This window comes from Hibiscus syriacus, unplaced genomic scaffold (genome assembly GCF_006381635.1).
Source record: "Hibiscus syriacus cultivar Baekdansim isolate YM2019G1 unplaced genomic scaffold, ASM638163v2 tig00110319_pilon, whole genome shotgun sequence".
NCBI classification, from domain to species: Eukaryota; Viridiplantae; Streptophyta; class Magnoliopsida; order Malvales; family Malvaceae; genus Hibiscus; species Hibiscus syriacus.
This window is the reverse complement of record NW_024062678.1, coordinates 3,401,558-3,416,931: the sequence shown is the minus strand read 5'-3', so window position 1 is coordinate 3,416,931 and position 15,374 is coordinate 3,401,558. Positions and strand designations below refer to the sequence as shown.

Here is a 15,374-nt window from a genome sequence, read left to right as displayed (position 1 = left end):
TGATATCATTTAACTATTTAAATGTTTCAATTAAGTCACCTATTATTAAAATTAACAGAGAAAGTGACGGGATAGTTAAAATATTTGGTATAATTACACATTTGTTCTATATTATTTATATATTTTATTATTTTAATCTTAATTTTAATAAATTAAAGTAGATTTATTTTCCACAAATTAAAGAAACCCTTAAGCAAGGAAGTAAACAACAAACCATTTAGCAAAGACGGTGAATTATTACATTGTAAACATGTGATATATATTATATATATCTTGTATGTGAGTATATAACTAATTCATTTTTTATTAATTTTAGATAAATAAAAGGTAGTATTTGTTCGAATATAATTCTCAACGATTTAATATTGCATGCTCATACCTCTAACATTCTTAGTGCTTGAATGATGCAGGGGGATCCGAGACAGATGATGCTGAGCTGTCAGATTGCACGTTGATGGCGCTGAGATACCATGAGTTGGCAGATCAGCGCAAAGGCGGGAATTGATTGTGACATGTTCCTCATTGGGGTCGTTTTGAGTATGTTTCAGTCTTTTGGCCATAACTTTGGCTACATGTGTCAGAATCGCGCATAAGACCCCAATCCGGAAAGCTCTTTGGATTTTTGGGAGATTGCTTATTTTATTTCGAATTTCAATTTAGAGTGATTTTCGGGATTTTGCTATTTTTGGCAAAATTCGAATAAAGACGATTTTTGGCTATAACAGTCCGGCTTGTGGACTGCTTTTTAGATGGTTTTGATTTTATAATATTTTATTAAACCCTAGAGACTTTTTTTTCTCTGGTTTTTGGGCGAATTTTCTCTTGTGAATCGTCTGTCGGAGCTAGCCTACAGGATAATCACTATTCTGTCTAGCGTCAATTGGTGTCAGAGCTTCAACATCTTCTTGGGAAATTTCACCAGTTTCAATGGCTGGAGGTCGTGGTCGTGGTCGTCGTGAGCAGGTTCCGAATGAGGAAGCCCAACGCCGTGATCGCAGCGTTCAGGATGTGATGATTGCGGATTTGCAGAGGCAAGTCGCAGAATTAACCCAACGCCTGGCGGCGCAGGATTTCGAGGATCGTGAGGCCTCTGATCACGATACCAATTCCACTTTCGAAAACCCATATCACAATCGCGCAGGATTTCGGGGCGCAGGATTTCGGGAGCACCGTGGTCGGGAGGAGCGTCATGGAGACCTCGGTTTTCGGGTCGATCTCCCTGAGTTTTCTGGTACGTTACAGGCCAAGGGATTTGTGGATTGGATTAATGAAGTGGAGCGTATTTTTGAATATAAGGAAGTCCCCGATCGTGTGAAAGTGAAACTGATCGCCATCAAACTCAAGGGCAGAGCATCTGCGTGGTGGGAACAGTTACGACGTTCACGAGAAAGACAGGGCAAATCCAAGATCACTGATTGGGAGAAGATGAAAAAGAAGATGAAGGGCCACTTCCTTCCCTTCGGCTACACGCAAACCTTATTTCAGCGACTTCATGCGTTGAGGCAGGGCGCGCGATCAGTCGATGATTACACGGAGGAGTTTTACCAATTGGTCGCCCGGAACGATTTATCTGAGACGGAGGAGCAGATGGTGGCGCGATATTTGGGGGGTTTACGCCAGCCCTTGCAAGATGTCCTCAGCCTTCATTCATTGTGGAGTGTTTCGGAAGCATACCAGCGTGCACTTGCTGTTGAAAAACAGCAAAACAGGAGACCAGTGATCAGGAGCGATCACAACAGTCGACCAGTTCGCCCTCAAGAGTCCGTCCTGCTCAGCAGCCACCGCAGGGTAATTCTAACCCTACTATTAGATGTTTTCGTTGTGGTGAACAAGGGCATAGGGCGACTGATTGCAGGAAGCCTGCTAGTCAAAAGGGCAAAAATTTGTTGATTGAGGAAAACGTGGAAGACGAGACTGAGGAGATTGGCGAACCCGTGTATGACGATGATGAGACTGATGATGTGCTGTATGGAGATGGTCATGAGACTCTGGTCGTTCGCAAGAGTCTACTTACCCCCAAGGGCGATTCAGGGGACGATTGGTTGAGAACCAATATTTTCCACACGACTTGCACAGTTGCAGATAAAGTCTGCAAAATGATCATTGACAGCGGCAGTTGTGAGAATGTAGTGTCCGAGGAGGTTGTCCAGAAATTGCAGTTGAAGACGGACCGTCATCCTAAGCCATACAAGTTGTCATGGCTAAATAAAGACAGTGAGGTAACAGTTGATAGGCGATGCCTCGTGTCTTTTTCAATTGGTAGAAAATATTTTGATAATGCTGGTGTGATGTTGTGTCTATGGATGCGTGTCATATATTGTTGGGTCGACCTTGGCAGTATGATCGCAGTGTCATTCATGATGGACGGAAGAATACATATTCCCTTAGCATCAAGGGAAAAAAGATTGTGTTGGCACCCCGGCGGGAAGGACTTACTCCTACCCCAGTAACCCATAATACTAATCTGCTTTCTATGTCCAGGTTTTTAGATGAGATTGAGCATGGCGACGTGGTCTATGCCTTGCTACCTTGCGAGAACAATGCAGTAGACGTGGATACAGATTTACCAGTAGAGGTGCAGCGGTTGCTAGCAGAATTCTCTAACTTGATGCCAGAGGATCTTCCTCATGGACTACCACCTATGAGGGATATTCAGCATCAAATTGACCTTGTTCCTGGGTCAAGTTTGCCAAATCGACCAGCATATCGCCTCAGTCCCAAGGAGGCGAAGAGTTGCAGCGACAGGTGGAAGAGTGTTGGAGAGGGGCTATATCCGAGAGAGTATGAGCCCATGTGCAGTCCCTGCTATGTTAGTGCCAAAGAAAGATGGTTCTTGGCGTATGTGTGTTGACAGCCGAGCGATCAACAGAATTACAGTGAAGTACCGGTTTCCAATTCCCGTCTAGATGATATGTTGGATCAGCTATCTGGTTCTAAGATCTTCTCAAAAATTGACCTTAAGAGCGGTTACCACCAAATCAGAATAAGGCCTGGAGATGAGTGGAAGACGGCGTTTAAAACGCCACAAGGGTTGTATGAGTGGATGGTCATGCCTTTTGGGTTATCCAATGCGCCCAGTATATTCATGAGATTTATGCATCAGGTCTTGCGGCCTTTTATGGGGAAATTTGTTGTAGTTACTTCGATGATATCCTCGTTTATAGTCCGACATGGACTTCACACTTCGATCACCTCCGTGCTGTTTTTGAGATGCTGAAAACGGAGTGCTTGTTTGTCAATCAAAAGAAGTGTTCTTTCTTCACTACTTCTGTGACTTTTCTTGGTTTTGTTGTGTCTACTGATGGTGTTCATGCAGATCAGTCAAAGATAGATGCAGTCTTGGAGTGGCCCAGACCAAGAACCTTACATGACATCCGAAGTTTCCATGGCTTGGCGTCTTTTTACCGTCGATTCATTAGAAATTTCAGTACTCTGATCACCCCTATCACAGAGTGCCTCAAGGGGCGTGATTTCCAGTGGTCTGAGGAGGCAGAGGCCAGTTTTCAACTGGTCAAGCAGAAGATGACGAGGCTCCAGTTTTGGCACTTCCAGATTTTGACAAAGTGTTCGAGGTAAATGTGATGCATCTGGCGTTGGCATTGGTGATGTTCTGAGTCAGGCAGGTCGTCCGGTTGCTTTTTTCAGTGAGAAGCTATCGGGATCAAAGAAAAATTATTCCACTTATGATCTGGAGTTCTATGCCATAGTTCAGTCCCTGAAGCATTGGCGTCACTACCTAGTACAGAAGGAGTTTATTCTGTTTACCGATCATGAGGCCTTGAAGTACATCAATGGCCAACACAAGCTGAGTAGACGTCATGCCAAGTGGGTAGCATACTTGCAAGAATTCACTTTTACGCTGAGGCACCAAGCAGGGAGTTTGAACCGCGTCGCAGATGCCCTGAGCCGTCGTACCTTACTTCTCACCACCATGAGTACTAAAGTTGCAGGATTTGAGACGTTCACAGATATGTATGCAGCTGATCCTTCCTTTGGAAGGATATTTCAGGAGGTAACTGAGGGTCACCGTCATGGTTTTGTTTGCATAATGGGTATCTGTTTCGTGGATTACAATTGTGCATTCCAGATTGTTCATTGAGGCAGCAAATTATAAGTGAACTCCATAATGAGGGACACTTTGGCCGAGATAAGACATTGGCCCTTATCTCTTCTAAATTTTTGGCCCAAGTTGATAGTGATGTGGCCCATTATGTGGACCGTTGTTATGTGTGCCAGCGGTCTAAGGGAGTTCTCACCAATGCGGGATTGTACACTCCCTTACCTGTTCCTGAAGCTCCTTGGTTCGATTCAGCAGGATTTTGTACTAGGCTTACCCGCACCCAAAGGGCCTCTGATTCTATCTTTGTGTGGTTGATAGGTTTTCCAAGATGGCTCATTTTGTAGCTTGCAGAAAGACTATGGATGCTGACCGGATTGCCCATCTCTATTTCAAGGAGATTGTGTGTTTACATGGTGTTCCTCGATCCATCACTTCAGATCGTGATACTAAGTTCATCAGTCATTTCTGGAAGAGCCTGTGGGGGAAACTGGGAACGCAGTTGAATTTCAGTAGCGCCTACCACCCCCCAGACGGATGGCCAGACTGAGGTGGTGAACCGAAGTTTGGGAAACCTTTTAAGGTGTTTAGCAGGAACGAAGCCGAAGCAGTGGGATTTGGCATTGCCTCAGGCAGAATTGCCTACAACAGATCAAAACAGAACCACAGGTTTAAGCCCATTTGAGATTGTCTATGGTCAGAACCCATCCGGGGTGTTGGACTTAGCCCCTATTCCACGTATAGGACGTTTCAGTCCTAAAGCAGATGAGATGGCAAAGTATCTTCGGGTATCCATGAGCAGGTGAAACAGACCATTCATGAGAGCAATACCAAGTACAAGACTCGGGTCGACAATCATCGTCGTCAGGTACTTTTTGATGTTGGTGATTTTGTTTGGGCTGTATTAACTCGTGATCGTTTTCCTGTTGGTGAGTATAATAAGCTTAAGGATCGGAAGATTGGACCTTGTGAGGTCGTGCAGAAGATCAATGATAATGCTTACAGGTTGCGACTTCCCAGTCACTTGAAGACTTCTGATGTCTTTAATGTGAAGCACCTGAGTCATTGTTTTGTGGATCCTGATGACACTACTCTGAACTCGAGGACGAGTTCTTTCCAACCCGGGGTGACTGATGCAGGGGGATCCGAGACAGATGATGTTGAGCTGTCAGATTGCACGTTGATGGCGCTGAGATACCATGAGTTGGCAGATCAGCGCAAAGGCGGAATTGATGTGACATGTTCCTCATTGGGGTCGTTTTGAGTATGTTTCAGTCTTTTGGCCATAACTTTGGCTACATGTGTCAGAATCGCACATAAGACCCTGACAAGTTCGGTTTTATTCGGCTCGATGACAGCGAGGAACTATTTTCTGGAAGAATTTTCAAGCCGAAATCTTTAAAACGAGAAGAAAACAAAGGCCCAATTCCAGGAAGCCCAATCACATTTGAGAGGACCGGATAAAAACTGATTGTCTTTTTTTCGTATTTGCCCTATTCTTGTTGTTAACACCAAAGAGGGGCAGCTGTAGACACCCATTTTTATCCAACCATTCCACTAAACCCCTAAAAATCTGGCTAGAATCTCTAGCCAATGCAACCTCCCAACAACTTTTTTTTTCCTAAATAAATTCAAGTGATCAGGGGGGGTCGTTGGATGCCAGGAGAAAAGGGGGGGAAAAGCAAAAAGGAATGGAAGAGAGAAAGAGGGAGATCGAACCGAAAAGAAAATAAGGGGAGTACTGGAATTAAAAAGGTGAGAGAGAGCTAAAACGTGTCCCAGTCCCAGAGTGATCATCAGCTGCCGTTTAATGAGAATGGTTCTCAAGACATGTTCATATACCAAGTGTTGAACGAAGTAAACGCTCATGGCCCGGGAATCAACAACCTTCGTCAGTTTCATGTATCCCAAAGAAACCAAATTGCTGTAACCATGCTTGAACCAGCCAGGAACCACGGGGGAGAAAACCAGAAAAAGAACAATGGTCTAGATGGCAAAGGAGACGACCTGATGTTGAAACGGTTAGTGCAAAAAATTCTTTTAAGTTTCTCTTCAATGGAAATTGCATTCAATTCTATCTACGCAGTAAAATTTTTTAATTTTATTTTACTATTCTTTTAACCTCTTTTATGTGCTTGTGTCTCGAGGAGGAGACGTGTGTGTAGAGAGAGAGAAACAATTGGTTGCCATGCATCTTCATACAGTGAAACATGCACTTTAAAAGATTTGAATTTGGATGTGGGATTAGGCCATGAATCACAAGGCAGTAAACAACAAAAATTCCAGATATTGATAAATGCTTGGATGTGGTTTCCACTTTACAAGTTAAGAAGGATGCCATAACATGCCAAATCGTTGTTCGAGATGCTTTACGAGAGTGAACACGACGCGTTAACGAAGGCGTATCTACCTAAACGGCTAAGCGTACTATCACAAGTTTACAACATCGTTTTGCTTCGTTGCTAAGGTTTCGCGCCACGTAATATCAACGCTAACCGATAATGTCCGTTCAAGTTCGAAGAAATGGCGAAGCATGCTCTCACTCGCGTACACAGCTAGCCCGTGGTCCCGAGAAGTCAAAGCTGCATCATCCGATTTCCGCAAGGGACAAAAATTCAACAATACACAGGATGACGTACAAGGTGATTGAGCATCTTGGTGCTGTTCATGGCATTCGATTCAGGGTTTTCACAACGTGTCAGACGATCCTGTCTACCACAATGGAGAGTACTGGTAGCCCGAGAGTGCTATTTCTTATAAAATTTTGTTACAGTCCCATCACCGGTAACGCTTCTACAAACGACACCCTTATACCTTTATTTGGTTGTTTGCTATTCCTCAAATAGGGTCTGGAACTACACAATTATTTTCTCTATAACACAAGCACTAGAGATGAATATGTGTATAATTCTGGTCCTTGGTTTATTCTTATATATGCTTGGAGTGCCCATTTCCATTTGTACTGCTGGGTATGTTCTGCTAGCTTACTTTTATTGGAATATGCTACGGGGTCATGACCTTCATACTTGTGTGAACATATGGAAGAATTCTTTCATTATGTTTATAAGGCTTTTGTATCCATGAAAGTTTGCTGATCAATTTTTGGTTTTAAAATGTTAAAATCTATCAAAGGTTCAAAGGATTACTTTAATACAATTTGCAGAGCATTTTAATAGTTTTAGTCTACGTACATGGTTGTTATTTGTGCATGTTAGTGAGGCTTGACTGTTACATCATGATAGACTTCGTTACTATTAGATACGAGATTGAAGGGATGTATGATATATTTAGTATTTTTAATCTAACATTTTTTTAAAAATTTCTTTTTTAGGAACAATTTTAATTAATCAAGGGTAAATGATTTGAATCGAGTATTTGAATTTTAATTTAATTTTTTCGCAACTAAGACAACTGACAAATTAATTGGTACCGAAAGGGCGGTTCAAGGGTGCTAATCCTTCCTTGACCGTAACCGACTCCCGAACCGCGACTATACTCAAATATAATGTAGAGTTATTGAAATTCTTTTTAAATAATAATAATAATAATAATAATACATTTATCATTATATTTCCTTAAAAAAAAGCAAGGAGAACGAAAATCTAAGTCTCTATTATAATAATAATAATAATTTAACTTTTATAAATTGTGCATTATACATATTTTTCGTCTTTATTTTTTTATTCGTGTATTGCATAAGATATTTAAGGTGTAATTTTATCTTTCACTAAATTAAAATATAGATTTATATAAATTAAATCATAAATTATAATTTATATTAATTAATAAATAAGATTTTTTAATCATTTAATTTGATGACAGACATAAGATTTTATGTTTGAGCTAAAATTTTAAAAAATTATGTTAAAACTTTAAGTTATGACGTGCAAATTTATAATATTAATATGAAACAAAAAGAGTATACCTATATAAAAATTTAAAAAAAATTAAGGGTGCATTATTCCCTAGCCCCCCCCCCCCATTCATTTCTAGTTGAATTTAATTCATTTATCTATTTTTGAAATATAAAAATAAAATTTCATAAATTTTAAATGATATTTAAAGGTTTGATTTATTTTAAAAAAACTCATGAGTTTAAAATTGAGTTAAAATTTGTCAATATCAATTTGATCGTAACTGTGAAAGAAAATTTTAGACGATATGATTTGAAAATTTTGATTAACAAACTTAAAAAAAATCTTATTTTGAAATAAATTAAACCACCTGAAACCAAATAACATTGTAATAAGATATATCGATATTATATAAGTTTACAAATTCATCAATAAAAAATCAAGTCTTTTATTTAGTACTGAAAAAATATATGCATAATCATAACATTTCTGTCGATATTTTATATATTGTAATTTTATCAAAATTAGAAAATAAAAATTTTAATATAAAAGCTATAATTTACAATTTATTAAAATTTATATAACTGAAATTACTACCATTATACTATAGATATATATTTTCATTGTCGTTGTTTTTAAAGGAATATAATGAAAATTTATTATTATAATTTATTTTTAAAGGAATTTTAGATATCTTAGACTAAGTTTGAAAATTTAGGTTTATTTATTTATTTATTATGAAACATATATCAAATTTCCGTTCAGGAGATAAAAATGAGTGAATTGAATAAAGTTTTATTCTCAAACAATCGTCAACAGCGGTGGTCGTTGATGATCAATGACGACAATCGATGGTGATCGACGACTGTTATGAAGAATTAAATTGATATTTTATTTACAATTTCATTTGTCAAATAATATTTTATCCATCAAATTAATATTTTGTTTAAAGTTTAAGAGTCAAATTAAAATTTAAATATTTTTACTAACACGTCATGTTATAAAATTAAATGAGAGTTAGCAACTTAATGACTAAAAAAGACAAATCGAAAATATGAGTGATCAAAAGATAACTTTTTCAAAACTTATAATCAAATAAGACATGCCAAAAGGGAAAAAAAAAAGAAACCACCGTCGTAATTTACCCTATATAAAATGTCAAACATATAAGAAGAGTGAATTTAGTATATTCAAAGATAAATATCAAAAGTTGAAAGCAATGCATATACATTGACAGAAACCAAGTGAAAAAAATTAATAAACAAATACAAACAGAAACAGAAATCGTAGTCGGGACGGATGTAAAATTTTATGTTAGAGGAGGACAACTAATTCCACCAACCCCTCGGTCCATCCTTGGTAGTAGTTGTAATGTTTCATTTGTTTCCACAGTGCCACTTTGATATAGGCACACAACTAAGGTATCGGCACCACCTGCAATGGTCGTATCCGATTTCTCCTCTAAACAGCATTATCAATCCCATAGCGAAACTGCATCCCATCCATAAATGAAACAACATATTAATCACGGGTGAAACATAGATTAAAATGTGGGGATTCAAAACTTACCCAACAATGACTAAAACCACAGCCATCACCCAGAAAACATATTGGTATGACTTGTGTTTAGATTTTTCACGAGCACCGGCAGGAAGATGCTGACGTTGAACCCACCCGAATTGCGGACGAAGCAGCAAAACAAACCCTAAGAGAAAGCCGGTCAAGAAACCGCCAATGTGTGCAAAGTTATCGACATGAGGAAGAATCCCAACTGCTAAGTTAACAGCAATGATGATCACCAATGTGATCAGAGCAGCAGCCTACAATACAAAGTAAAGAAGGTACTTAAATTCCTCGGTTGCTTTTCTAGTTGCACCCACCCGAATTGGCGGACGAAGCAGCAAACAAACCCTAAGAGAAAGCCGGTCAAGAAACCGCCAATGTGTGCAAAGTTATCGACATGAGGGAAGATCCAACTGCTAAGTTAACAGCAATGATGATCACCAATGTGATCAGAGCAGCAGCCTACAATACAAAGTAAAGAAGGTACTTAAATTCCTCGGTTGCTTTTCTAGTTGCAAGTAAAAAACTCGTAAGTATATCGTATATGATACGACGAAGACGAAACACCGATATAGCAACAAACTCGTAATTAACAATTACGTCATTCACTGGCCTTTTCTTCCTTTTCATAAACAGCATTGCTGATCTTTGGATAATATGCATACTCTCTGCTTTTGCATTAATAGCACTCCACCAAACATCAAAGCAGTTGCTCTTTCCCAATAGTATGCAATATGCAAACATTTAGTCCGAGTAGACAAATACCAAAGGAAAATAACATACCTTACTGGTATAGATTGTCCAGTTAGTTAGAAGCTCCGATAACATTGCTCCCAGAAGGCCGAATAAAGCACCGGAGGCACCGACAGAAATATTACGCTGAATGAAAAGAGAAGATAGTATACTCCCACCAAGGCCGGACAACAGATAGATAAGTCCGATACGCACTGTCAGGGGAAAACGCATATAAGCTATAACACGATGAGCAAAATCGTCCTCTAGGTGGCCATAGTACTGGTGAAATAAGAAAATTCTTCATTCACCAAGTAATACGATCATGGATCATCTGTATAACACAACTCTTTGAAATTTGCAAGCTAAGAAACATATTATACAACACAACTTTCTTTAGGAGAAAAATTTGAAAAACTAATCTAACACTAGAAAAGGGACAGATAAGAGTACCGAATCCAAATTGTTGTTCCAGGCGTATTCCAATGAAGACCAAACTCAACATGTTAGCAAGAAGATGAATAACACCAGCATGCAGCCAGATGCAGGTGATAAGCCTCCATCCTTGATTCTCATGCACTACCTTGTTCAACTCTAGTGCACCCATTTTTTTCAATCTGAAGAACGAATATTAGAAAACTAGAAGATTTACAAATATTGCTGATTGCATGGCCTAATAGAAATGCTGCTACAGAATGAAAAAGAAGACAACTGGAATCACCAAGATATAAGACGTTCATGTTCAGAAATACCCTTTTCAATACACCGACAACTGAAAATTATGTGCATAAATGTATTGAATGAGAACCCCCTAGATCCAAGTTCCTCTTGGTTTCTATCAGAAACATTTGAATTTGCATAAGATAACAAAAGTCATTTTCCTACTTCAATTCCCCTTAGTTAGGACCGTAAACGAACCGAACATTTAGCGAACTGTTCGACAGAAAGTTCGTTTATGTTTGTTTATTTATTAAATGAACGAACACAAACAAATGGCTCGTTCGTTCATTTATATTAGTGAATGTTCAATACTCCATTCGCTTAAGTTCGTTCTCTTGTGTTCATTCATTTTAATTTATTCACATATGTATTTCTCACCTAGCAACTCACTATCCCTTTCATTTCACAATAAATTGAAAAAAAAACTAAATCGTTTAAATATATGTTCGTTTGTGTTCGTTTATTATATTAACGAACAAATATAAACGAACTCGAACAAGCTACATTCCTTGATGAACAAACACGAACAATAAATTATGTTCATTTAGTTGTTTATATTCGTTCGTTTGTTCGGTTAAAGTTAAATGAACGAACATGAACATACCACGTTCGTGTTCGTTCAATTCATTTACGGCTCAAATGGCTTCCCACCATACATTGCTGAAATTTTTACTATAGTGAAACATTCTTTTGAGATTTATTTAGAAATTATTGCTCATAATCCAAGTAATCTTTCGATCCTTAAATAATATGCTAACTTGATATTATTCTATTAAGGAAAGCAGAAACATGATTTCCCAAGCTGAAAAATGATGAAAAGGTTAAATCAAAGTACAGAACCCTTAAGCAATCATCAGGAAAAAGTAACCTTAGATGCTGCTATAAACTAGAAGAGGTTCCTCATTATGAATATTTGTGTCCTCTGCACTTCAGCTGGAAAAAGCAAGCCATGACATTCCGTAAAACAACCCATGAACTTAGATACCAACTTAACAAGCAAGATTCAAGAACCAAATCAAACATAAATCATCTGCTATGATCCAATGATATATACTCCTAAAACTATATTGATTGGACTAAAGTTGACTCCTCAATGAAAATATCACCACATAAACAACTTCTAAACGCGATTGGCAAATGGTCCAAGTTAGATGCGACTTACGTATTAGAAGAAGGGCCAAAGAGAGGATTTTCTCTCAAAGGCTGAAAAGAAAGCCTGCCAAGAAACCCAGCCACACAGCTTCCTTCAAAACCCAGATTGTTCTTAGGACAATCATTGATATACATCACCACAACAAAAACAGCAACATTAGCCACCACAAACATTGGAACAAGCCACGAAGTCCATTGCTTTTCAGTGTTTTCAACATAGTAGGGAGATGATGGTCGGTTATAGGTATTGGGCCTGTTCTTCCCAATCCCAATCCCAATCCCATTCATTCCTCCTCCTCGCTCTAGATCCACACTTGCCATCCTCCTTCCAAACAAAAAACGTTTCTTTTCACAGCCTATTAATGGATCAAATCTGCGTTTTTTTTTTCTCTTTTTTCAATGGAAACTAGAAAGAAACAAAGAAAGAAATAAGATTCGAGTTTTGCTTTGTGGTTGCAGATTTAACCGTTAAGCTACAAAACTTAGATCTTTGAGCTTTGTTTCTCGGTGGTTGGTCAGGTTGACTATTGGGTTTGACAGAGTAACCTGTTGTTTATATATATATATATAAACACTTAGACTATGGGGTAAAAAAAACTGGGTTTTTCTTTTGAGCTCTGGTTTTAATTTGGAAGATTGATGAACCCCAAATCTTTAATAAAAGTGGTGCATTCTTGTCAACCTCTTTATGAAGAATGAACGTTATGGTGTTTGAATCTAACTTTTGCAATTTTATCTTCCTTTCAAAATTTCAATGAAATGATTAACATGCATGTCTTAACATACGTAGTTCCATTTTTGTTGCTAATAGTCTCTTTCAATATATTTATATTTCTAAAATATTTACATCATGACTTTAGAATTTGATGTTAACCTTCCTTTAACCCTAAGAGATAAGTAGATTGTATGGTTAAACAAATAAAAATTTTAGTGACAATAAGTAAAGTTGGTGCTATATATGATTTAGGGAAGGGTATTCGATCGAGTCGAGTTGCGTCAAAAAAATTTGATCTATTCGATTTAATGAGTTTTATTTTATAACTCGAACTTGATTAGAGATTTTTTTCAGTCGAATCGAGTTTATAAAATTCAAGTTGAGTCGAGTTTTTAAGTTTATGTTTAAATTTAATTGTAAATATTTATAATTTTATGATACTATTTGATTTTAATTTAAATGATTTTTTATAATTATATACATGGTAAATTACTTAGATATTGTAAGTTTATTTTTTATTTTTTGAAATATGACACTCCTTTTTATTTTTCAAAATATGGTAAAAGCTACAGTAAACTCAAAGAAGGTAAGTATACATACGTATCCACTATTCATATAAGTTTTTCTTATTTTTTTTATTAAAGCTACAATAAAGAAAAAGTGTACAATCCAATTTCAGTGTTCACTTTTTTTATTTTCACTACAGTAGATATGTCGTGCTCACAATCCAACTTCACTATTCCTTATTTATTTTCTATTATTGCTTGAAATCGGGTTGCCTACTAACCACTTCACTGTTTTAATATTCCATGCATGCAACGGGAGCATGGACAGACTGGTGTGGCAGTGGCAGTCTTACATGATGCTGGATCATGGACAGGGCCAATCCAATACATGTGCCTGATGAGCGACGGCCCAGGACAGCATGTAGGGCCGGGACATCAGTTTCTAATATTGTGACCAACCCACATTGTGTATGAATAAATCTGGCATGCTTCTAATATTGCAGTCAATTCCGCCTCCGCTGGATTTGACACTCCATTCGATCTTGAGAAGCGAATAAGAGTCGCACCGTTGAGATCACGAAGAATACCCCCAATGTCGGCCTTGCCTACACATCCTTGAACGGCTGCATCGACATTAATTTTGAATTTATTTCATTCCAAGCCTGGACACAAAGAATCAGTCGTCTACTTCAACAACAACAGTGACGGCAGTGGCAAGGACATTGTAAATTCTTCCTCGAACGACACCGCAAGTGCGGGCCTAACCATCGATGAAAAGGTCGATTCTGATGAAGGCGTTAGTCATAACGGTTAACCGATTATTTGAGTAGAAAGTTGTTAATGATGGGCTGGAGAGAGGACGTGAATTCGATTTGGACAATAAGAGCTTTGTGGACGGTGCCAAAGTGGTGACAACGGCAGCAGAGGCGCCAGTACCTGTGAAGAGATGGAGGCCAAGAGAAAGGAAGGTTCCCGCTACTCCATTTTCTAGAGCATTTGGGTAAATTGCATGTATTTCTTTTAATTTTTATCATTTATTGCTACTGCTAAATTATATGTTCCTTTTTTGCTACTTTTCTAACTAGTTATTTGTTTAACATCAAAAGCTTTGTTGCATTAGGAGCTGGTCTTGCTTGGGGAACAGTTCAGGAATCTGCCAAGAGGCTTGTTTATGGTTCTCCAAACTCAAATGAAAAGCAGTTTGTTGTTTCACCATTCTTGTCCCAAAAAAATGCAGAAAGATTGGCTCTTGCATTATGTAGGATGCGTGGGGCCGCTCTTAAAGTCTGACAAATGTTAAGCATAGAGGATGAATCCATTGTTCCAGCTTTGGCATGTTGACTTATGTTATTTTTCCCCCTGCCGTTACTCGTATGTGTTACAGTGATGTTTAATTAATGCAATTTGGTAGTGGTGGGAAGTTCATTATGGGAATGGTATATTTATGGTTCTTTGTTGAGAATCAATTTAAGAATATGTGTTGTTGGAGCTTATGGTTTCTATTTTATGGTTTTCCGATTAAGGTTACTTGCCTAAAAGACTCTGTAGAGCGCTCAATCATACTTTTACCTACTCCCATTTGTTGTAGATATTACCTGCTCTGGATATTGTGCGTCAAGGCACAGATGTGATGCCAAGGAGCCAACTCAATCAAGTTTTAGATACTGAACTTGGTCCTGGTTGGTCCACAAAGCTGACTAGCTTTGATTATAAACCCTTGGTTGCTGCAAGTATAGGCCAGGTAAGAAAAATGGTTGCATGTTTATTGTGTTGTCATGCTGACTAGGATGTTCCCCATATGCTTTGTCTTTAACCTTTTAAGGCATAATGTTTTTTTTGTCTATATGTTGCTCCATGCTACAAAGAGTCTTTATGTACAAAATCTTGTATCTACAAGTGGACATGTTAATATCAATTACTCATTTTATTTATGGCATTGAAGTTATTTGGTTGGAATGGATCATTGTTTAATGCTCTGGCATTTCTGTTATGTTCAACCTTCATTTGTGTTCACTGGTGTTTTATGTGATAACTGCCTTGTTTAATTTAATTTGTCCCTGGCAGTTTGATGCTTG

General features: G+C 38.0%; 2 protein-coding genes across 2 annotated transcripts; one reads left to right on the top strand and one right to left on the bottom strand.

Moving 5' to 3' along the window:
• Positions 1–9,172: 9,172 nt before the first annotated feature.
• On the bottom strand, positions 9,173–12,543 carry LOC120117119 (RHOMBOID-like protein 2). The gene is made up of 5 exons (XM_039137451.1): positions 12,089–12,543; positions 10,660–10,823; positions 10,258–10,421; positions 9,481–9,731; positions 9,173–9,402 (listed from the first exon to the last, which is right to left on the bottom strand). Exons 1-5 carry the CDS (start codon positions 12,397–12,399, stop codon positions 9,288–9,290), a joined length of 1,005 nt encoding a protein of 334 aa, XP_038993382.1. The 5' UTR covers positions 12,400–12,543; the 3' UTR covers positions 9,173–9,287.
• A 1,076-nt stretch (positions 12,544–13,619) lies between these two features.
• Positions 13,620–14,596, top strand: LOC120117226 (protein ABC transporter 1, mitochondrial-like). Its single transcript, XM_039137514.1, has 5 exons — positions 13,620–13,689; positions 13,803–13,858; positions 13,961–14,023; positions 14,130–14,299; positions 14,406–14,596. Exons 1-5 carry the CDS (start codon positions 13,620–13,622, stop codon positions 14,587–14,589), a joined length of 543 nt encoding a protein of 180 aa, XP_038993445.1. The 3' UTR covers positions 14,590–14,596.
• The last annotated feature ends 778 nt before the right edge of the window (positions 14,597–15,374 follow it).

Bases quoted from the DNA above. Each gene is read 5' to 3' on its own strand.
- LOC120117119 (XM_039137451.1), bottom strand. From the start codon at position 12,399: ATGGCAAGTGTGGATCTAGAGCGAGGAGGAGGAATGAATGGGATTGGG. The intron at 10,824-12,088 runs GTAAGTCGCATC...TTCGTTCTTCAG, and splicing joins TTTGGCCCTTCTTCTAATAC to ATTGAAAAAAATGGGTGCAC. The intron at 9,732-10,257 runs GTATGTTATTTT...TTTGTATTGTAG, and splicing joins GGACAATCTATACCAGTAAG to GCTGCTGCTCTGATCACATT.
- LOC120117226 (XM_039137514.1), top strand. From the start codon at position 13,620: ATGGACAGACTGGTGTGGCAGTGGCAGTCTTACATGATGCTGGATCAT. The intron at 13,859-13,960 runs GTCGCACCGTTG...TTTCATTCCAAG, and splicing joins ATCTTGAGAAGCGAATAAGA to CCTGGACACAAAGAATCAGT. The intron at 14,024-14,129 runs GTAAATTCTTCC...TTATTTGAGTAG, and splicing joins ACGGCAGTGGCAAGGACATT to AAAGTTGTTAATGATGGGCT.